Source organism: Schistocerca americana, chromosome 7 (assembly GCF_021461395.2).
Source record: "Schistocerca americana isolate TAMUIC-IGC-003095 chromosome 7, iqSchAmer2.1, whole genome shotgun sequence".
In the NCBI taxonomy this organism is placed as follows: domain Eukaryota; kingdom Metazoa; phylum Arthropoda; class Insecta; order Orthoptera; family Acrididae; genus Schistocerca; species Schistocerca americana.
Window position 1 is genome coordinate 568,812,888 of NC_060125.1, and position 24,585 is coordinate 568,837,472.

Sequence of the window (24,585 nt, forward strand, 5' to 3'; positions counted from 1 at the left end):
CCAATTCGTATACGAAATAAATACAACCCTTTATTTCACCTTAGAGACACGTTTTTCGACTGGCACCAAAAAGAATTGGACGAATGAAGTTTATCACATGTTGGAAATCAGAGTTCGGTAAAAGGCGATTGGTGCACATAAAGGATAGAATCATAAAAGAAATTTCGTGCTGACTTGAATATACGAGGGACTTTCAGTAAGTAATGGAACACATTTTTTTTTTTCTGAAATCAGGTTCGTTGTAGTCTAGATTTCAGTACACCATATTATTCCCCACTCCTTTGATTACAAAATCCTGTCTCTCAACATAATCTCCGTTCAATGCGACGTCCTTACGCCATCTTACGTGGAGGACCTGTACGCCTGCAAAGTTGGAGCCAAAGTCTTGCTGTATCAGTAACCTCCCCATCATCCACCTACCGTTTCCCGCAAAGTGCGCCCAACATGGTACCAAACAAGGGCATTCGGAAGGTGCGAGATCCGGGCTGCAGGGTCGATGAGAAAGAACGGTTCAACGATTTTCTGTGAGCTCCTCTGGTGTGCGCAGACTTGTATGAGGCCATGCGTTGTCGTGGAAAAGATCGTTTCATTTTTGTGGCGACGAATACGCTGAACTGGTTTTTTCAATTTCCTGAAGCGTATCACAGTACACTTCAGAGGTGATCGCTGCACCATGCAGCAGGACATCAAACAGAATAACCCTTTCAGAGTCCCACAAGGCCGTTGCCACAAGTTTACCGACTGACAGTGTGGCTTTATTCGGAGGAGATGTGGTGTGGTGCCACTCGATGGACTGCCATTTTGTTTCCCGGATTGAAGTGATGAGGTCATGTTTCATCGCCTGTGACGATTTGCGACAAAAATTGTCACGGACTACCTCGTAACGTGCAATTAATTCTACGCAGATGGTCCTTCGTTGCTCTTTATGGTTTCCTGTTAGGTGGTGATGAACCTAGCGGGAACACACCTTTGAGTAGCCCAACTGGTGGACGATTCGGACGAGTGAGTCAGCGTTACCAACAGAGCCGTCCAGCTGAGTAGTGATGTGTCTGATTGTGATCCGTCAGTCTCCTCGAATGAGAGCGTCCGCACGTTCCAATGTTGCAAGACTCAATGCTGTGAATGGGCGGCAGTCACGCGAGAGATCAGACAAGTTTGGGCGACCTTGCAGCGGTGCTGAGAGACCCCAGCGACCCACCGTGCTTTGTTTACTGTCAGATCTCCGTGGACATTCTGCAAGCTCCTATGAATCTGTGGTGCTCTGGTTTTGCGCCTAAATAAACTCATTGACAGCTTTCCGGAATGTACCTCCTTTACAGGCGCCATTTCGAAGGCAACGTATAGCGTAAGCACCTATGTAAACTTCATGAAAATCTGCGAGGTGCCGGGGATATCAGTGTGCCTGACACTAAATTCTTCTAGAATCTTCATATGTAAATGATGCTCTAAGGCCCCCCCCCCCCCTATTCTAACTCCGACTTTTGCTGTTGCACATGGATTACGAAGAAACGCGAACCGACTGTAATCGACCCTGCAAGTGGAGTAGAAAAGAGTTTGGCACCTGCAATAATTTAACTTGATAGAAATTAGTTTGATAAAGGAAAGTTTCATTAACGTTGTGAGAAATGAAAAGGTTGCTCCACCGATCAACAGAATGAAAGTTCTGTCCAAAATAACCATTTGATTTATTATGACTAAACTCAAAATAATAAACAAAGCACATGAAACATTTACACTACGTCAAATTGGATATTCAAATAAATGATGTGAAAATGAAGTTGTCCATAAACTAGATTGCGACATTTATGACCAAGTGGTATGTGGAGCCAATTCCTTGCAACTCAAATCTTAATAGAAACACCCAGCCAGCCCAACAATAATTGCTGCTACAGTAGTGAGAACTCAGACAATGAACACCCAAGACAGAACCACGTTAGAAAAGACGGGAACAGACGCGCTCTGCTGAGCTCTGATTGTCACGTAGCAAAATTTTCTCATCTGTCGGTGCTGCGGACATACATTACCAAGCTGTCTTCTTAACTGCAAGGACACGATCTGGCATACTGGAGGCGATGGCTGGTTGTTTCGATGTCCAGTCGTGGTAATGATAATGTCGCGAGTATAGCCCGAAACAAATTATTCTGGTCTGGTTGTTCCAGACTAAAGACTTCCTAGCAACACAAACGCGTCTCTGAGGGAGACAAAGAAGGCTCACTACACTATCACTGACGGTACAGTGATTCATTTTAACAAGAGAAGTCACACCGTAACTCCGATACAGTCAACTTTAGCCAAAACTGTTTAAGACGGACAACATAGGCCGCTTGTACGCAGAACGCTCAATTGCCAACTGTACTCGGAAAGTTACGTTGAAGTCGAAACTTCAGCAACTTCATCATACAGTTAGATTTAAATGAAAGTATATTAGACAGCCAACGGAAGGCAGGCTGTCCAGAGCAGCGAGAGCTCAGTCTTGTAACCTACTCCGACCGAAAGGCGAGAGCCGACTCTCTCAAGAGCACCTGTACAAGCTGAACACAGAACATTCCCGCCCCCACGACAGTGGCCGTGGTTAAACGTTCCAATCAGCAACTCGAAAACCGGTGGAAAATTCCACTCTATTGCCGAAGCACTACTATTCCACCAATGGAGATACTTGGCTCCAATTTCTGCGCCGATTTTGCTACGTCACGGATCTATCCCATGAGCAAGCCAATCACAGTTATGATTTTGCAGGAAACGCGGGAATTTGCCCGCCAAGACTGCCTGGGAAGACAAGTCATTCCCACGCTTCGCTGGTAGCCTGTCAGAAAGTGTTTTCACTAAGTTTCTGCGAAGTAACGGAATTTCTAGCCCCAGCAGCTCCTTCAGGCCCCTGTGAGCGTGTCGCCTCCGCTCTTGTGACAATGTCGGCGTCTGAACAGCATCCACTCGACTCCCTTACACCCGTCTGCATAACCCTTTCGAGATCAGAAGAACCCGCCTGTCACCGGACCACCCGGGTGACGAGAGACGCTGCGTGGGAAGTCCGCGTGTGAAGCCATAGCAACTTTTCACCATATGCAATTACAGAGGAAAATATTCAAATCTGCTGAGTTCTCAGTACTAGCTTTGTAATGACAATACTCGGCCATACTTCCCCAAATCGAATTACTCAGAGAAAGATGTACATATGAGAGGGGGCAAGTCACTGTATGCATCTAAAGGCATGCCACCTCTCAAATCTAGGGCTGAAGCGGCAATATTCCACGACGCCCCATAACAAATTTCAAATTTTTTCAACATAAATTGGCCGAAAAAAAAGTGTTTCGTTACTTATTGAACGCCCCTCGTAGAACATTGTTAAAGACGCAGGTGTTTCGGCTGTGTGTCTCATCCCCTTCTGGTGGGCGGTAGGTGACCGTTTTGGGGCTCCAAAGTGCTAAAAGCTGGCAGTCTGCTGTCACGACTGCTCCCCCTCCTGATGAGGTCATGGTAACCTCTCCAGGGTCGTCATAATGGTGGCAGGCGGGTGGTTTCCTTGTAGCCAACACGCCGCCTGTTGGATTCAATAAGGGTGGGCCAGCCGTATCACCGCCCTGAGTTCCCCAGGTGAAAGGGGATGCGGCCCGGCAGCTGGCAACAGCCCCGCGTCCGTGCCATCTGGCGGTTCATGCGAGGAAACAGTCGCATGCCGCTCTGCCATCGGGTTGTTCAGTACGTCTTGTCACTTGTCATGACTAGTTCAGATCAGCACATAAAAAAACACAGTGTAAACATTCCGAAATTTTAAGCTTCATTTTATTTTCGACGCTTTTCGAAAGTTGTGCTCTATTATCAGTTGACAGTTGCATTGTCTAGCTCAGATGCTTCGCTCTTGGAAGACGAACGATGTCAAAGTATCTGCAGTCATGTGCGTATTCGCTACAGTTTCCCCGAGAGCATTGAAAAAAATGGTTCAAATGGCTCTGAGCACTATGGGACTCAACTGCTGAGGTCATTAGTCCCCTAGAACTTAGAACTAGTTAAACCTAACTAACCTAAGGACATCACAAACATCCATGCCCGAGGCAGGATTCCAACCTGCGACCGTAGCGGTCTTGCGGTTCCAGACTGCAGCGCCTTTAACCGCACGGCCACTTCGGCCGGCTGAGAGCATTGAATTTGAACTTGATTTGAATTTCAACCAAATCGTTAGTTGGTTATTTGAATGTTAGGTGGATCATAACTGCTAACTCTGGCTGAGAAGTGAAGCGAGACAGTTTTACAGCTTCTCGTCGGAAAATACGCTTCATGCTGACCATTTATACATTTCACGAACATATGTCTTCACGGATACAGTGCCTTTAAAGTAACAATGTTCATTGTCATTCTCTTATTTACTTAAACCCACAAAGAAACACACACACACACACACACACACACACACACACACACACACACACACACACGAAATTACTACATATTTAGAAATTCTTCTATGCAGTCGGAGCAGTTAAGCCGCTATGATTTTAGTTCGTGTTTGAGGTTAATTGTACTTCCAGTAAAGTTGAAACTTCCTGGCAGATTAAAACTGTGTGCCGGACCGAGACTCGAACTCGGGACCTTTGCCTTTCGCGGGCAAGTGCTCTACCAACTGAGCTACCCAAGCACGACTCACGCCCCCTCCCCACAGCTTCACTTCTGTCAGTACCTCGTCTCCTACCTTCCAAACTTTGCAGAAGCTCTCCTGCGAACCTTGCAGAACTAGCACTCCTGAAAGAAAGGATATTGCGGAGACAAGGCTTAGACATGCCGCACACTCCGCTGCAGAGTGAAAATCTCATTCTTTCTCGTTAAATTGTTTACGTCACTGAGTAGTGATCAAGGGTTTTTATGAGTAATTACCTCACTCCTTTCTGTGACATATTAAGAATGAGGGACACGTAGCGTAAATAATTTTCTTTTTTCTAGTATTGTATATATCAGTGTTGTTTTCGAAGTGTGATTCATTGTTGCTAACATACTTCGTGAGGGAGGAAATGTACCTGAGGCTGTTGTCAGTACACCTACCTGTTCAAAAAGCTGTCTACAATCGATCCTTTATTACACGCTTCTGTGCAACAAATACTATTTTCTTCAGCGACGAGTTGCCCCTGAATATGATTCCATGAAACGCTAGTGATTTAAAACAGACAAGTAAGTCAATTTTTTTATATTTTCATCTCCAAAGTCTGGAATTCTCAGTAACGTGAAGTTTCAGAAATAAGACGTTTAAGATCTGTGACATGGGTCCTCTAGTTCAGATTGTTATCAATAAAACACCTAATAAATTAAAATATTCTGTTTCATTTATTGATTTACTCTCACGGGTTATTCATAATGCTGCGGACAGTCCTTGTGCGGTACAGAACTGCATGTGCAGTGTTTTACTTACATTCAGTGACGGGCTGTTTGCATATAGCCACTTGCTAATTTTCAAGAAAATAGTATTTATACTTTCATGTGATGTAGTTATTCCATTAGGCTTGATTATAATACTTGGATCGTCAGCAAAGAGATCTGTTTGTGCTTCTTACATAGGTGACAGAATATTATTTATATACAGGGTGAACATCAACAAAACCGACAAACTGCAGGGACGGATTCCTGACTCGAAATGGAGGGAGACTTTGAACTTGTGTATCTTGGAAACAGATAAAGAAACCAAGAAAATTTTCAAAGTTGTTCGAGATCGGGATATTGGGAATAGGCCTGTACTGTAAAAATTTCAGTCATTTGGTGTGCGTAGCTGTATTGTAATTCTGGGCTAGCTTTCGGTGGGCTAGTAACGGCGAAAATATACGATTACTACAAAACCCCTTTTGTGTGTTTTTCCGAGTAACCTCCCATGAACTAATGTTTCCTCCAAAGGTTCCATCGAGCCCACCGTAGACCATATCAAATGCGAGAACCAACCGATTTGCTCCAAGTGTGTAAGCTGGAGTAAGCGTGTGATGGTGGTGGTAAGTTCTTATGTGACCAAACTGCTAAGGTCAGCCGCGCGCGGTTAGCCGAGCGGTCTAGGGCGCTGCAGTCATGGACTGTGCGGTTGGCCCAAGCGGAGGTTCGAGTCCTCTCTCGGGCATGGGTGTATGTGTTTGTCCTTAGGATCATTTAGGTTAAGTAGTGTGTAAGCTTAGGGACTGATGACCTTAGCAGTTAAGTCCCATAAGATTTCACGCACATTTGAACATTTTACTAAGGTCATCGGTTCCTAGACTTATACACTACTTAATCAAACTTAGACCAACTTACGCAAAGGATAGCACACACACCCATGGCAGAGGGAGGACTCGAATCTCCGATGGGGGAACCCACGTGAACCGTGGCAAGGTGCCCAAGACCGCGCGACACTTTGCGCGGCTGTGATATTCATATTTTTACCGTTTACTGTAGGACGGTGACACTTCTGTTGGGTATACAAATGACCCATAGCCCAAGGGCTATCGAAGATACTTGACCCTACCTTTTTATCACCAATAGAACACGAAGTATGAGCACCGGAAAATCCCGTTTCTATGCTCGGAGTTTTGGAACTTTCAGGAAAGCATGCTGTCGCAAGCATACTGATTTCCCACAAATACTGGGAAACACTTGCCATTAAGGAAAACTCAAAAATGGTTCAAATGGCTCTGAGCACTATGGGACTCAACTGCTGAGGTCATTAGTCCCCTAGAACTTAGAACTACTTAAACTTAACTAACCTAAGGACATCACAAACATCCATGCCCGAGGCAGGATTCGAACCTGCGACCGTAGCGGTCTTGCGGTTCCAGACTGCAGCGCCTTTAACCGCACGGCCACTTCGGCCGGCTAAGGAAAACTCACTCGCTACCGCAGGAGCATATTAGGCTCTAACCAAAAGCCTTGTAGAAGTATTATACAGTGACCAGCCCATCATCTCCAGCCTAAATAAAGCCCCCTTCCGCCGAATACCGGATACTGACTCTGGGATCCATAGCAACGAAAGGACAACTGTGGCCAGCAATGGTACATTACAAAACAGGTATTGGAAATCACTCATCGTATTCAGTATGTACACTCCTGGAAATTGAAAAAAGAACACATTGACACCGGTGTGTCAGACCCACCATACTTGCTCCGGACACTGCGAGAGGGCTGTACAAGCAATGATCACACGCACGGCACAGCGGACACACCAGGAACCGCGGTGTTGGCCGTCGAATGGCGCTAGCTGCGCAGCATTTGTGCACCGCCGCCGTCAGTGTCAGCCAGTTTGCCGTGGCATACGGAGCTCCATCGCAGTCTTTAACACTGGTAGCATGCCGCGACAGCGTGGACGTGAACCGTATGTGCAGTTGACGGACTTTGAGCGAGGGCGTATAGTGGGCATGCGGGAGGCCGGGTGGACGTACCGCCGAATTGCTCAACACGTGGGGCGTGAGGTCTCCACAGTACATCGATGTTGTCGCCAGTGGTCGGCGGAAGGTGCACGTGCCCGTCGACCTGGGACCGGACCGCAGCGACGCACGGATGCACGCCAAGACCGTAGGATCCTACGCAGTGCCGTAGGGGACCGCACCGCCACTTCCCAGCAAATTAGGGACACTGTTGCTCCTGGGGTATCGGCGGGGACCATTCGCAACCGTCTCCATGAAGCTGGGCTACGGTGCCGCACACCGTTAGGCCATCTTCCGCTCACGCCCCAACATCGTGCAGCCCGCCTCCAGTGGTGTCGCGACAGGCGTGAATGGAGGGACGAATGGAGACGTGTCGTCTTCAGCGATGAGAGTCGCTTCTGCCTTGGTGCCAATGATGGTCGTATGCGTGTTTGGCGCCGTGCAGGTGAGCGCCACAATCAGGACTGCATACGACCGAGGCACACAGGGCCAACACCCGGCATCATGGTGTGGGGAGCGATCTCCTACACTGGCCGTACACCACTGGTGATCGTCGAGGGGACACTGAATAGTGCACGGTACATCCAAACCGTCATCGAACCCATCGTTCTACCATTCCTAGACCGGCAAGGGAACTTGCTGTTCCAACAGGACAATGCACGTCCGCATGTATCCCGTGCCACCCAACGTGCTCTAGAAGGTGTAAGTGAACTACCCTGGCCAGCAAGATCTCCGGATCTGTCCCCCATTGAGCATGTTTGGGACTGGATGAAGCGTCGTCTCACGCGGTCTGCACGTCCAGCACGAACGCTGGACCAACTGAGGCGCCAGGTGGAAATGGCATGGCAAGCCGTTCCACAGGACTACATCCAGCATCTCTACGATCGTCTCCATGGGAGAATAGCAGCCTGCATTGCTGCGAAAGGTGGATATACACTGTACTAGTGCCGACATTGTGCATGCTCTGTTGCCTGTGTCTATGTGCCTGTGGTTCTGTCAGTGTGATCATGTGATGTATCTGACCCCAGGAATGTGTCAATAAAGTTTCCCCTTCCTGGGACAATGAATTCACGGTGTTCTTATTTCAATTTCCAGGAGTGTAATTTTCTTTTTTCTAGTATTGTATATATCAGTGTTGTTTTCGAAGTGTGATTCATTGTTGCTAACATACTTCGTGAGGGAGGAAATGTACCTGAGGCTGTTGTCAGTACACCCACCTGTTCAAAAAGCTGTCTACAATCGATCCTTTATTACACGCTTCTGTGCAACAAATACTATTTTCTTCAGCGACGAGTTGCCCCTGAATATGATTCCATGAAACGCTAGTGATTTAAAACAGACAAGTAAGTCAATTTTTTTATATTTTCATCTCCAAAGTCTGGAATTCTCAGTAACGTGAAGTTGCAGAAATAAGACGTTTAAGATCTGTGACATGGGACCTCTAGTTCAGATTCTTATCAATAAAACAGCTAATAAATTAAAATATTCTGTTTCATTTATTTATTTACTCTCACGGGTTATTCATAATGGTGCGGACAGTCCTTGTGCGGTACAGAACTGCATGTGCAGTGTTTTACTTACATTCAGTGACGGGCTGTTTGCATAAAGCCACTTGCTAATTTTCAAGAAAATAGTATTTATACTTTCATGTGATGAAGTTATTCCATTAGGCTTGATTATAATACTTGGATCGTCAGCAAAGAGATCTGTTTGTGCTTCTTACATAGGTGACGGAATATTATTTATATAGAGGGTAAACATCAACAAAACCGACAAACTGCAGGGACGGATTCCTGACTCGAAATGGAGGGAGACTTTGAACTTGTGTATCTTGGAAACAGATAAAGACACCAAGATAATTTTCAAAGTTGTTCGAGATCGGGATCTTGGGAATAGGCCTGTACTGTAAAAATTTCAGTCATTTGGTGTGCGTAGCTGTATTGTAATTCTGGGCTAGTTTTCGTTGGGCTAGTAAAGGGCGAAAATATACGATTACTATAAAACCCCTTTTGTGTGGTTTTCCGAGTAACCTCCCATGAACTAATGTTTCCTCTAAAGGTTCCATCGAGCCCACCGTAGACCATATCAAATGCGAGAACCAACCGATTTGCTCCAAGTGTGTAAGCAGGAGTAAGCGTGTAATGATGGTGGAAATGGTAGTGTGGTAAGTTCTTATGTGACCAAACTGCTAAGGTCAGCCGCGCGCGGTTAGCCGAGCGGTCTGGGGCGCTGCAGTCATGGACTGTGCGGTTGGCCCAAGCGGAGGTTCGAGTCCTCTCTCGGGCATGGGTGTATGTGTTTGTCCTTAGGATCATTTAGGTTAAGTAGTGTGTAAGCTTAGGGACTGATGACCTTAGCAGTTAAGTCCCATAAGATTTCACGCACATTTGAACATTTTGCTTAGGTCATCGGTTCCTAGACTTATACACTACTTAATCAAACTTAGACCAACTTACGCAAAGGATAGCACACACACCCATGGCAGAGGGAGGACTCGAATCTCCGATGGGGGAACCCACGTGAACCGTGGCAAGGTACCCAAGACCGCGCGACACTTTGCGCGGCTGTGATATTCATATTTTTACCGTTTACTGTAGGACGGTGACACTTCTGTTGGGTATACAAATGACCCATAGCCCAAGGGCTATCGAAAATACTTGACCCTACCTTTTTATCACCAATAGAACACGAAGTATGAGCACCGGAAAATCCCGTTTCTATGCTCGGAGTTTTGGAACTTTCAGGAAAGCATGCTGTCGCAAGCATACTGATTTCCCACAGATACTGGGAAACACTTGCCATTAAGGAAAACTCAAAAATGGTTCAAATGGCTCTGAGCACTATGGGACTCAACCGCTGAGGTCATTAGTCCCCTAGAACTTAGAACTAGTTAAACCTAACTAACCTAAGGACATCACAAACATCCATGCCCGAGGCAGGATTCGAACCTGCAACCGTAGCGGTCTTGCGGTTCCAGACTGCAGCGCCTTTAACCGCACGGCCACTTCGGCCGGCTAAGGAAAACTCACTCGCTATCGCAGGAGCATATTAGGCTCTAACCAAAAGCCTTGTAGAAGTATTATACAGTGACCAGCCCATCATCTCCAGCCTAAATAAAGCCCCCTTCCGCCGCATACCGGATACTGACTCTGGGATCCATAGCAACGAAAGGACAACTGTGTCCAGCAATGGTACATTACAAAACAGGTATTGCAAATCACTCATCGTATTCAGCATGTATACTGCCCCTCGTTCCCCTAGGTACTTTGAAACGGCTCTAGCATCCAAAGGAGGCACGAGGACGATCCCAAGATGCCGTATGTTTCAGAGTTTGGATTACCGCGAGTCTTTGTTACTCCGTGTTGCAGTTTGCACGAGCTGTAGTGTAGCTACTTCTTGCCATGTGATCAAAGAGTAGTTCACCGCTGACATGACGATCAGTGATTAACGCCACTACTGTGTATATTCGTAATGTAAATTAGTGTGCCGTGTAACGCTATGAAACACGCTCGCCTCTTGTGTGTGTGTGCAGCGCTGGACAAGCTGGGAGGCAGGCAGCAGGCGCCGGCGCTGCCCGTGGAGCCGGTGCAGGCGAACGCGGCCTTCGACATCGCGAGCCTCGTGCTGTACGGCTGCCAGGCGCTGCCCATCAGGCTCAAGATCCTGCTGGACAGGCTCTTCTCCGTGCTGCGCCGCGACGAGGTGCTACACGTGCTCGCCGGCTTCGGCTGGACGCACGAGGACTACGCCAGGGGATACATCCTGCAGGTACGTTGCGCAGAGTACGCCGCACACCGGACACTAAGTATCAGTCACCACCAGCAGACAACCCGCCTCCACAGCCGACGTCGCTAACGCACGCCTGTGCGGTGGCGCTCGACTAGGAGCTAAGCCTGTTCGAATCCTGCTGGCGAATAAAACTTTCACTGCCACTGTGTGACAGCTAGGGCGGAAGAGGTGGTGACATAAAGTTACTGATCACCAGCCTTTGTACTAACGTCTTGGGTTAAATGCTAAACCACTCCGTAGCGTCTCATGAAGTGATTACTTGTATCACTGTTGATATCCGTCCTTCATATGGGGAACGTTTAAGCTCGCCGGTGGTCTTGATGCTGTTGGAGGCGAGTATGCTGAGTGTTTGCACAGAGTTTCGACCTTTCCCGTCCCTCACCCCCACCGTACTACAGAAACATGACACTGCGCTGTACACTGGGATGACAATAGTCACGGGACAGCTATACGCACGTACCACCTACACAAGAAATAAAAGGGCAGTGCACTGGTGCAGCTGTCACTTGTACTAAGACGACTCTTGTGAAATGGTGTCCGACGTGATTAAAGGCGCTCAACAGGAGTTAACAAACTTTGGAGGCGGAATGATAGCTCGAGCTGGACGCATGGGAACATCCCAAAGGTGTTCGGATTCACATGCGGTTCCTCTTCATCGAAATGTCTCGGCTCAAACTCGTCTAGGGGTTGAACCGCACGTGTCTCATTACACGCCCTAAATTAGACACTTGTGACCCTTTGGTTAAATTACCTGGCTGATGGCAAGTTTGCGAGATACAAAGTTAACATGACATATAAATACAGTAATAATAATATCGGGAACTGAATTAACGACCCATATATGATGTAGGCCACACAGTTGCGATTTGGTTAGAATAATGTTTATTCAGAAAGCAAACTAATAACGAAAGTGGTCGTAGAGTTACTGTTACACTCGAGCGTATATCCATCTGACACAATTCGACCAGTCTGAATCCCATCGCGAATTACAAGTTCGATACTCCCCCTCGTTAACTATACGAAAAGTTAGAGTTCACGCCAGACGCGTGCCTGCTCACCACTCAGAGACTAAGTCCCGCGATACCACGCAACGCGAAATTTTTTAAGTCGTTTGAGTTCCTAGCCGCCTAAAGACCGACCGTCCGCTTTCGCGTCTCAATACGAACTGTACCCTTTGGTGTCTCCAGCCAAACTGTCCCTTTTCGCGTCTCCATCCGAACTGTCCCCTTTGGTGTCTCGATTAGAACTGTCCCTCTCTGTCCGTCTCCGGCCGCGTTTTCCCGAGCACCGAATATCCTCGCTCAGTTCCCTTTCCTGAAGCCGTCCATCTGATTGGCTACAGGTTGTTCTACATTGTTTCACATTTTAACATATATTAATAATTAAAGCTTGATTACTTTCACGTTCTAAATAAAGTACAATAATATCCATTCTTAAATTCTTTTACGTAAAACCAATAGAATTCCTTCTAAATTTTGAATGTCACGGCCAGTAGCCTTGAACCAATGTGCTTGCTGATAAAGAAATACAGAACAAAAGTAACTGTTATACACTAAACTTTACAACAAATATCCTATTACCTAGTGATACAATAAGGTGTCATGCTGTCATCGTTCAATGTGTTTTGTGCGGATAATACTGATTACTTAAATTTACTATATCTTTTAAACACATAACGTTACAGAGTTGATATTTACAACATTTGTCATTTTAATGATGCGCTTCTGTATGAAATGTCGATCGTTAAGATCGACTAAAGCGTTCAGATTTTAGCATTCAGGCCTTTGTTACAAAACTTGTTAATTTTTCTTTAAGAATAAAATTTTAACTATTATAGATATGATCAATATTCAAATTTTATTGGTATCACCATGAAAATTTATGAAGGATGGTAGATTAAAACTACTGTGGCTTCATTCCGTGCACTACTACAGAATTAAATAGCTTTCATAAATGTTTCCCCTTATAGCCGCATATTTAACAATGCTACGTTTCCTTGTCCACAAAAGCCCTTCCACTGGGTTTCCCTATGACGTAGGTTCTCGTCTGTCTCACTCGCACACTACAGCGCTTAGGCCTCAACAGACAATAGAGACCTGTGAGTTTCCCCATTTCGTGGTGAATCTGCGCCCTTTGTGGCATCTGGTCCTGGACGACAGGGTTCGTTTCACAATTCCTGTGGGCTGACTCTTTCGGACATATATTTAAATGTTAGCGCAATGCTCGATATTCCGAGATCGGCGTGTCAAGAGTGTGCCGAGAATACCAAATTTCAGGCATTAGCTGTCATCACGGACAACGCAATGGCCGACGAACTACACTTAACGAGCCAGAGCAGCGGCCTTCGCGTAAAGTCGTCAGTGCTAACACACAAACAACACTGCGAGAAATAACCGCAGAAATTAATGTGTGACGTACGACGAACTTATCTAGTAGGACAATGCGACGAAATTCGGTGTTAATGGGTCTTGGTAGAAGATGACCGACGCTAGTGCCTTCGCTACCGGCACGACGTCGCCTGTAGCACCTCTCCTGGGCTCTTGACCATATCCGTAGGACAATACAAAAATAGAAAACTGTGGTCTGGTCAGATAATTTTTGTTGGTAAGAGCTGATAGTGGGCTTCGAGAGTGGCACAGACCCCACGAAGCCATGGACATAAGGCACTGTGCAAGCTGTTGGTGGCTCCGTAGTGGTGTAGACTGTGTTTACAAGGAATGGACTGGGTCCTCTGTTCCAAGTGGACCGATCATTGACTGGAAATGCTTTTGTTCGGCTGCTTGTACATCATTTGCAGCCATCCATGGATTTTATGTTCCCAAACATCGATGTCATGTCACCGGGTCACAACTGTTCGCGATTAGTTTCAATAGTATTTTGGACAATACGAGCGAATGATTCGCCCGCCCAGATCGCCCGAAATAAATCCCACAGAACATGTCCAGGAGAAAATAGTCAGGTCAGTCCGTGCACGGAATCTTACATCGGCAACACTTTCACAGTTACACGGGCAGCATGGCTCAATATTTCTGTAGGGGACTTCCAACGATTTGTTGAGTCCAAGCCACGCCGTGCTGGTGCAGTAGCCGGGCAAAAGTACGTCCGGTACGGTACTAAGGAGGTACTCAATTACTTCTGTAACCTCAGGGTACACGCATCCATCGCAGTTCCACACACTCTACAAGTATAAATACGACACAACTTTCACATATCCGTAAGTAAAGGGGTAAAGTGCGCGGGGGAAGAACATCCTTTCCGACAGTCAACTGAACCCACCTCACGGGCTACCAGCCCACAATGCCATACAATATTTACGGTTACATTTTACCAGAAAACAATGTGTCAATAATGTGCAACAACGCTTGTAGCCCCTATAATAGCCTCAGTTTTCCAAGGAAGGAAGTCCACAAGTTTCTTCTGGTACGCTATAGCTAGCTCAAGCCACTCGTTGGTGTTTCGCTCCCGAAGAGCTACAAAACTGCGAAGAAGCTGATAGCTGCGTATCACTTGCTGCTCCAAATCGTGGCAGACATTTTCTATTGGACTGCGAAGAGTTGACTTTGTGGGCCAGCAGAGGTGCTCGTCAAACCATGAACGTAGGTGTGCAGTCCTGTGATCACAACTGCTGTCATCTTGGAGAACGGAAGATTCTACGCATAATATCGCTAGCAGCTCATTTGCAATTTTTCAAAAAACTCATGGCACTGAAATACATTAACTGGATTTTACTAGTAGTACCGGTTTCGGCCGTGACCTATCATCTGGTATAAAAATCAATTAAAACATTTCGTAGCGATGTTTGTACTTTAGCTTGGAGTACTAATACTCTGTATAATAAAAACACCCATCTTATCTGGTAGCTGCCTTAAACTCAATCATCTGAACCTTTAAAACTGCAACGGGTTCATCGAACAACAAAACACCTTTTGCCCAGAAACCAGTGAGCATGACCTCTTGGACGACAGATAAATCACTCAGTTTCCGCAGTACGACAATGGTCGGACTGTTTTCCGCGTCTGCTGCCTACTGCTGCACATGACGAAAACAGATCGATCCTCGACTGCCGGTGGAGTCCAGGCTGGGCAGCCATGCCTCCACGACTGAGGTGAATGAAGACAGTGAGTAGACCTAAAGGATGGGCATCTTGATTGCTTCTGGTAACGATGTCCTGGCGAGCTGGTGAGTTTGACGTCGTCAAACAGGTGTGCCCATCGGTTGGTGTTGAGGCGTTGACACTTTGATCAGGGCAGAGGATGAGACGACTGGGTGGCTGGGCTGTGTTCGTAGCCTTACACGTAACAGAGGAATTTGAGAGACCCAGAGAAGATTGGCCACAGCAAAGTGTCGTGGCAGATGCAGTGCGAGGTGCAGAGACCTGTTCTGGAGCCGTTGGAGGCGGGCGAAGTGCGGCTCTGCCGTGTTGCCCCAGACCACTGCCGCATACTCTAAGATCGGTCGGATTAGCGTGACATAGGGGGTCATTCCAAGATGCAGCGGGAGAGTTGACCTGTGGATCCAGGAATGGGGAGAGTTGGGCCGGGTCACCCCTGGCTTTCCTGACGATGTCATCCAAGTGTCGCCTCCTTGCCAGTGTCTTGTCCAACGCCACTCCCAGGTATGCCACAGAGGGGTGTCTCAGGGGACGGCAGTCCCTCTGACCGTGGGACGTGATAGGTCTGCTGAGCGTCTGTCTTTGTGTCTTTGGAGCAGGATCTCCATTTCCTTATGCTGTGACTGAGTGCATCCAACACTCCCTGCAGTCTTCGCTGGAGTATGGCTGCTTTCCGCTTACCCCCGACAGGATTCGTATACCCTCCCACGCTAGTGCTGTCACCGACCGTCTGTGAGTGGTTATTCCAAGTTGGCGTCGAACACATGCAATAGTCACGTTATTGACTGGATCGTGTAATAAAGTATTTAATTTACATGGATTTTTATTTTCCGTTTGTGGACTCGCACAAAAATTCATGTAAGCGATGTGTAAAAGTCTTATCTCTATGAATATATTTATTAAAATTCAGAAGATTTTTCAGAAAGCTCGTCTAAGGCTTAGACCACATTTAAATAAAACCAAATAAAATAACTAGCTAGTTTCAGTAAGGTAAGTAGTAACTATCTCCAGATCTAAAAAAATATCGCCTTCAAGAAACCTCTTCACAAAATAAGTATATGAGATAAAAAGTTTGACGAAGGTACAACTCTGGTAAATCGCTGTCTATAAAACTGAACCTACATCACAGTCGATTTCACAGTGCTGCTTGACAATTTTTTTAATACTTTTAAAGCAACTTGCCGTGCATATTCAGAGTGTGGGTAGGATCAGGACTGTATCTACCAGTGGTAATACTCACGCTGTGACATGCGTTGTCATACGTCTGACCTCTGTATCTGCGCAGTGAGTGTACTAATATGTGCAAACTTATCTTACCACTTAGCGCGCAAATGGACAAAACGTCTTAACTGTCTTCTCAAGCCCAGGGTGTCAAACACACATTCTAAATAAATATTACCCTGGCCCTGTAAGGCAGCTAATATCAGTTTGGATCGTAACAAAATCATTAGAAATGCTGCTGTCACGTACCTAGAATGCATTAATTAATAAAAGTGAAAGTTGGGGTCTATTCTCGAAAGACAACACAGCTATTCCCTTTTTTTATTCTATATATAATTTCTCAACTGTTGCTTTCAGGGCTCAAGTGATAAACTTAATCATGTTCAATTTCCTTTAACACTCAGTAAAAGAAAATTAATTCTTGGACATATTGAAATGACACTTATTGAAATCGTTATCTCTACACATGGAAATTTTATATCACAGGAAAGAATCATTATTAAAAATCTTCATCCGCTCATTTAAATGTATGTTGTCATAGCTGGTCAATGCACTGAGTAAGTGGAGAATAAATTTACTTTTTGAACCAATAAAAAATCTCTCATGTACTCAATGTGAGAGTAGGTTAGTATCTTGGCTTTCGATATTCAATGGTCAAAGCGTATGCAAGTTGGAATGAGCAAAATCTAGGCTCAATATTTACTGTGGCCCAATGCGCGATGGTATTTTACCAAGCCGCATATACAACGGCGTTGTCTCTGTGCTGGATCTGAAACGCTAATTCACTGCTCTGGCCTTAACTGAATTCACTCAGTTGCAGCTTTCCTGCCATCCGTACAAAGTTAATCTTTCCCTCGTCGAAATAATGGCTATTACACACTCGCTATGGGTTGGAGCAACGTGCACAATTTCTTTCCCGCAAAATTCCTGCATTAATAATTAACTACCGCTTTGCTATCTGTCGCCATGATACGTGAAGCTTATCGTCCTCACTTCGCAGAAAGCAAAACTCTCAATGCCCTCGATTATTTCGACACACTTATGCGGTCTGCTGCGAGATGAGAGAGAGATATAGAAATTTTAGTTCTCAAAATGCTTTTATATAATGGGGATCTCCCCACCGTGTCGCGTCTGCCTCGCCAAGTATGGCTTCAGCCAATCATTGTCTCGCTAGAGGTGAATACATTTTTATTTTTCTTGACGGATCGCAGCCTAGCCCTGTTAATGACGTGCAGTCACTTACCCTCAGTCCCAGCCTTATTTACATTAAAAGGAAAAATGTATTGTTGTGGCCTTATCCTTTTCTACGCTGAAGCTTGCCGTTCTCTTGCTAAATGGGATTTTTACGATATCATTAACCACTGGCTTGGTTCGTCTCCTAAATGCGTTTCTTTAACTTGTTTGTTCATGCCAGTCCATTTATTGGCAGATATTGTTTTGTTAGTTTTCGGTACATGAGATTAACTGCAATTGCCTTTTGTTGATGTAATATAATTATTATTTCCTGAGGATCTCATACTGTATCGTCCTGTCGTTATGGATCAAGCTCATGTAAGGTCCGTAAAATCCAGATGCCTTACAGCGTTCGTGTTGAAAGCACCAAGTTCAGAGCTCAGAAGTTAAAGTGAGGTGTAAGGTGGGCAGATGATGTCACATTGGCACCAAATTTCATCACAGTTTTGCACAACACCACTGCGGACGTGTACACGATGGAAAGGCTGGCACATCCCTTCCTACCCACATTTCGCTACTTCTTTTGGCACCTCCGTGATGGACGTCAGAATCGTGACTCCCAGCGTTGAAATCGGGCAGTTTTCAGGTGGGTGGCCAAGGAAAACATTGCAGACATACTGAAACTCAAAATCCACACGAAAAGTTATCAGGAGGTGGCACAGTGCGTGTCAATGATACTAACCCCTCCATCGGGGCATTCATTCCAACACATTTCGCGGTCTATAACGACAGGTCGCAGTGCGATGTGCGACAGAACGACGTTATTAACGAAGTTCGACGCTGCTGAAACGCCCTCGATGACTCAGTCCATGTGTAAGGAGAGCGTAGGGCTACAACCACATTGGACTCGATCTGACCCTTTTGGAGTGTAGCGCGACTGCGAAGTTTTGCTCTGTTTTACAAGGTGGTACCACAAGGGACCATTCAAAAACATTCGACGAAATTTGAACGTGATGTGAAGCAATAAAAGGTATTTATCCTTTTTCAGCCATCCTCCATCACGCCCTCCTGCGGCTTGTTCATTGGGGATTGGGGTGGGTTGCAACATGGACATATGCGTGAATAAAACGGCAAAGCGTCTCTCTAAAATCCGTCAATTTTGCAAAACCCTCGGTGCCATCTCTCCAAAACCTGCCAGTTGTGCAACATCCTCGGTGCCACTGGTGGACCTTTGTTGAGTACTTTGAAAATGTAGGTGTGCAAAGACGTCGACAGCTAGTGAGTTGACTGGCGCTCCACTGCAACTGACAGGTAGGCAGTCCCTATGACACACCTTAGATCAGTGGTTCCCAACCTTTCGTAGACTATTACCGCTGAGTGCAATTAGGCACCACGTAGTACCCCCACCCTTCCCCCATTCCCTCACCCAACCTGACGTATGTTGCTCTTCCTCCTCTCCCCCACATTGTCACCTACGTTAGAACCTAAATAAACTGTAAAATGGAAGACTTTTCTTGGAACAAGTTTTTTTTGAAAATGATGAAGATACTTAGTTTGTGTGTGTGTGTGTGTGTGTGTGTGTGTGTGTGTGTGTGTGTGTCAATGAATGACGAAGGAATTCTCAGATAAGAAAGCTTACTACGCACAGTTAGGGTAGATACTAGTTACAAAATATATTTCCCCTGCATTACTCCTCTTCATATGGCACTTCCTTGACTTGGACACTTAACCCCATTTAAAATCAACCGTGTTAAAACGTGTACACTGCAAATATTGTTCATAAATCACTTGGTTGCTGCAGTCCTTACTTCAGAACTGGAAAAAATTGCTATTAATGCTTTATGTCTGACCACTGCCACTAATAGCAATAGTAATAATAACAATGATAAAACTGTGTTCAGCTGTATAGTAGCCCATATGTAGTTACTGCTTTGTCACACTGTCAATTAATTCATTTATCTCTTTCGAAGCGAGTATTGAACCAAAGTGTGGATTACTGCACGTACTATTTACAAATTGGAGGAGAAATTTCCTGAGATATGTAGCATTTGTTACGTATATGTATCACTTTTATCATCAGCGATGAATGGGAGAAGGCACAACATATATGTGTAGTGGGTGGACCATGTGAAGAACCTGTGATCTCCATCGCCTTAATGGTACTAATTGAGAAAAAGCAATTATTGATAACTTATATAATCAGTATTAGAGTCTTACAAAACTGTGAAAATAATTTAGTTTCATGACTGAAACAGAATCGAACCATTACCATTCACCCCTCAGAAAATTTCATTTTACCTCTAAGAGGGTAATTACCTCCAGGTTGGGAGGCACTGCCTTAGATTCTTCTGCATGGCGGCAAGCAGGCGCTAGAGCAGCAACCAGATTTTACTCATAAACTATGTGTTGTAAAGTCATATAATTTTTTAAGGCTCTTAAGTTGTACATGTGTATGCTATATGCAAAATGGGTTCCGAATAGAATTAGTAGTAAAGAAGTAATTGATTAAAACTCCATGCTTGACGCTAAAGATTTGTGGCATGAACAACCATGATGTAGTAAACTATAAATTGTTTTCATTTCATTATTTTATGGGTCCTTAAGTGACGAAAGGTTTAATCTAAGTTCTGAAATTATGTTTAAAGTTTGCTCTCAAATACTTTATCACGATAATGTGAGTAATCTTAGCTCGATTTTAAAAAGAAAAGCTAGTTCCTCTCATATCTCAAATCTTACAGCGTCATATCTCCCGCACCATATCTATTTCAGTGGTATTATTTTGCGAGGAAATTCTTTGTTATATAGGGATGCTGTCTGCAAAATGTGTTGCTAATAGAGTTAGCAATAAAGAAGTAATAAATCAAAAAGTAATGCCTGACGCTGAAGTCTTACTTCATGACCAGCGAAAATATACTTAGGGATAAACATTTATCTTGCTTTACCTTTAGGGACTGGGCACCAGTGAGGAGAAGTTTCGATGAATTATGTGTTAAGTCACCACTATTCTCAGATACTGCATGAATGTAGTCTGGGTAATTTGCGCACCTGCCTCAAGACATACTGAAAAAATATAGCGCTTGGATATCGGCGTGCTATTGCTCATCCACATTCAAGACGAAAGTTTATCTAGCAGAATCAGATCGGGTGTATTTTGAAAACACGTGTTTGATAACGAGAAGCTGGCAACACTATCATATCGTGCAGTACGAGCAGCAGCGGCTGCTTGGTCATCGTGTGCACCCAACATCAAAAGCATACCGACGTATGCACCGTATCTAGGTCTCTAGAAGAGCGTAGCGTTCCAAAGGATTGGAAAAGGGCACAGGTCATCCCCGTTTTCAAGAAGGGACGTCGAGCAGATGTGCAGAACTATAGACCTATATCTCTAACGTCAATCAGTTGTAGAATTTTGGAACACGTATTGTGTTCGAGTATAATGACTTTTCTGGAGACTAGAAATCTACTCTGTAGGAATCAGCATGGGTTTCGAAAAAGACGGTCATGTGAAACCCAACTTGCGCCATTCGTCCACGAGACTCAGAGGGCCATAGATACGGGTTCACAGGTAGATGCCGTGTTTCTTGACTTCCGCAAGGCGTTCGATACAGTTCCCCACAGTCGTTTAATGAACAAAGTAAGAGCATATGGACTATCACACCAATTGTGTGATTGGATTGAAGAGTTCCTAGATAATAGGACGCAGCATGTCATTCTTAATGGAGAGAAGTCTTCCGAAGTAAGAGTGATTTCAGGTGTGCCGCAGGGGAGTGTCATAGGACCGTTGCTATGCACAATATACATAAATGACCCTGTGGATGACATCGGAAGTTCACTGAGGCTTTTTGCGGATGATGCTGTGGTGTATCGAGAGGTTGTAACAATGGAAAATTGTACTGAAATGCAGGAGGATCTGCAGCGAATTGACGCATGGTGCAGGGAATGGCAATTGAATCTCAATGTAGACAAGTGTAATGTGCTGCGAATACACAGAAAGATAGATCCTTTATCATTTAGCTACAAAATAGCAGGTCAGCAACTGGAAGCAGGTAATACCATAAATTATCTGGGAGTACGCATTAGGAGTGATTTAAAATGGAATGATCATATAATGTTGATCGTCGGTAAAGCAGATGCCAGACTGAGATTCATTGGAAGAATCCTAAGGAAATGCAATCCGAAAACAAAGGAAGTAGGTTACAGTACGCTTGTTCGCCCACTGCTTGAATACTGCTCAGCAGTGTGGGATCCGTACCAGGTAGGGTTGATAGAAGATATAGAGAAGATCCAACGGATAGCAGCACGCTTCGTTACAGGATCATTTAGTAATCGCGAAAGCGTTACGGAGATGATAGATAAACTCCAGTGGAAGACTCTGCAGGAGAGACGCTCAGTAGCTCGGTACGGGCTTTTGTCAAAGTTTCGAGAACATACCTTCACCGAAGAGTCAAGCAGTATATTGCTCCCTCCTACGTATATCTCGCGAAGAGACCATGAGGATAAAATCAGAGAGATTAGAGCCCACACAGAGGCATACCGACAATCCTTCCTTCCACGAACAATACGAGAATGGAATAGATGGGAGAACCGATAGAGGTACTCAAGGTACCCTCCGCCACACACCGTCAGGTGGCTTGCGGAGTATGGATGTAGATGTAGACGGTATTTTCAGCCTCCACAATAGGCATTACTGGGAGGAAGACAATCCTCTCTCTATGAAGATAAGCCTTGACGTCAAACGTACAGAACGGAATTATTGTGTATTGCATAACGTGCTATCTAGTGTAGCCTATTTGTTGTGTTTCTTTTGCTTTATTTGTATCACGAACGAAACAGTGTGATAATTTACGTCAGTAAGAAGATCAAGTTATGTCTTGAAGTTTAAAAAACGTAACAGTAGAGAGAAAAAAATACAATAGATACCGCATTGTGGAGGTGTAAGTTGATAAATATTTTGTTATAAATGAAATGTTTGGCGCGAACGTCACTATAACATCGGCGAGGCTGCATTTCACCAGTAATGAAGTGAAATACTGAAAATCAAATGTTTACTGCCGCTGAAAGCTGTTAGATAGGTTATCTGCAACTGGATTCGTGTGACCGTTTTACACATTTAGTAATTTAGATACGTACACTGATAACATTTCTACATATACATCTACATCAACATCTACGGCTACATGGATACTCTGCAAATCACATTTAAGTGCCTGGCAGAGGGTTCATCTAACCACATTCACAATCCTCTATTATTCCAATCTTGTATAAGAATGAACACCTATATCTTTCTGTACGACCTCTGATTTCCCTTATTTTATCTTGGTGATCGTTCCTCCCTATGTAAGTCGGTGTCAACAAAATATTTCCCCATTCGGAGGAGAAAGTTGGTGATTGGAATTTCGTGAGAAGATTCCGTTGCAACGGAAAACGCTTTTGCTTTAATGACGTCCAGCCCAAATCCTGTATCATTTCAGTGACACTCTCTCCCATGTTTCGCGATAATACAAAACGTGCTGCCTTTCTTTGAACTTTTTAGATGTACTCCGTCAGTTCTATCTGGTAAGGATCCCACACCGCGCAGTAGTATTCTAAAAGAGGACGGACAAGGGTAGTGTAGGCAGTCTCCTTAGTAGGTCTGTTACATTTTCTAAGTGTCCTGCCAATAAAACCCAGTCTTTGGTTAGCCTTCCCCACAACATGTTCTATGTGTTCCTGCCAATTTAAGTTGCTCGTAATTGTCATACCTAGGTAATTAGTTGAATTTACAGCTCTTAGATTAGACTGATTTATCGTGTTACCGAAATTAACAAATTCCTTTTAGCACTCATGTGAATGACCTCACACTTTTCGTTATTTAGGGTCAACTGTCACTTTCTGCACCATTCGGATATTTTTTTTTCTAAATCGTTTTGCAGTTTGTTTTGATCTTCTGATACCTTTATTAGTCGATAAACGACAGTGTCATCTGCAAACAACCGAAGACGGCTGCTCAGACTGTCTCCCAAATCGTTTATATAGATAAGGATCAGCAAAGGGCCTGTAACACTACTTTGAGCAACGCCAGAAATCACTTCTGTTTTACTCGATGATTTTCCGCCAATTACTACGAACTGTGACCTCTCTGACAGGAAATCACAAATCCATTCACATAACTGAGACGATATTCCATAAACACGCAATTTCACTAGGAGCACCTTGTGTGGTAAAGTGTTAAAAGCCTTCAGGAAATCCAGAAATTCGAAATCGATCTGAAATCCCTTGTCTAGAGGACTCAACAGTTCATGTGAATGAAGAGCTAGTTGTGTTTCACAGGAACGATGTTTTCTAAACCCATATTGACTGTGTCTCAATAGACCGTTTTCTTCGAGGTAATTCATGATGTTCGAACACAATATATGTTCCAAAATCCTGCTGCATGTCAACGTTAACGATATGGGCCTGTAATTTAGTGGATTACTCCTTCTACCTTTCTTGAATATTGGTGTGACCTGTGCAACTTTCCAATCTTTGGGTACGGATCTTTCGTCGAGCGAAGGGTTGTATATGACTGTTAAGTGTGGAGCTAATGCATCAGCATACTCCGAAAGGAACCTAATTGGTATACAGTCTGCAACAGACGACTTGCTTTTATTAAGTGATTTAAGTTGCTTCACTATCCCGAGGATATGGACTTCTACGTTACTCATGTTGGCAGCTGTTGTCGATTCGAATTCTGGAATATTTACTTCGTCTTCTTATGTGAAGGCATTTCGGAAGGTCGTGTTTAGTACCTCTACTATGTCAACACTGTCTTCGATAGTCTCTCCACTGCTATCGCGCAGAGAAGGCACTGATTGTTTAATGCCGCTAACATACTTCACATGCGACCAGAACCTCTTTGGATTTTCTGCCAGGTTTCGAGACAAAGTTTCGTTGCGGAAACTGTTATAAGCA

General features: G+C 44.7%; 1 protein-coding gene across 1 annotated transcript in view; it reads left to right on the top strand.

Annotated features, from left to right (window-relative positions):
- LOC124623095 (zinc finger protein basonuclin-2-like) overlaps positions 1-24,585 on the top strand; it is a 549,889-nt gene that overhangs the window by 451,960 nt on the left and 73,344 nt on the right. Inside the window, exon 4 of the mRNA XM_047148885.1 lies at positions 10,894-11,129. Within this exon, the coding sequence (XP_047004841.1) occupies positions 10,894-11,129 (236 nt within the window). The remainder of the gene's footprint in view (positions 1-10,893; positions 11,130-24,585) is intronic.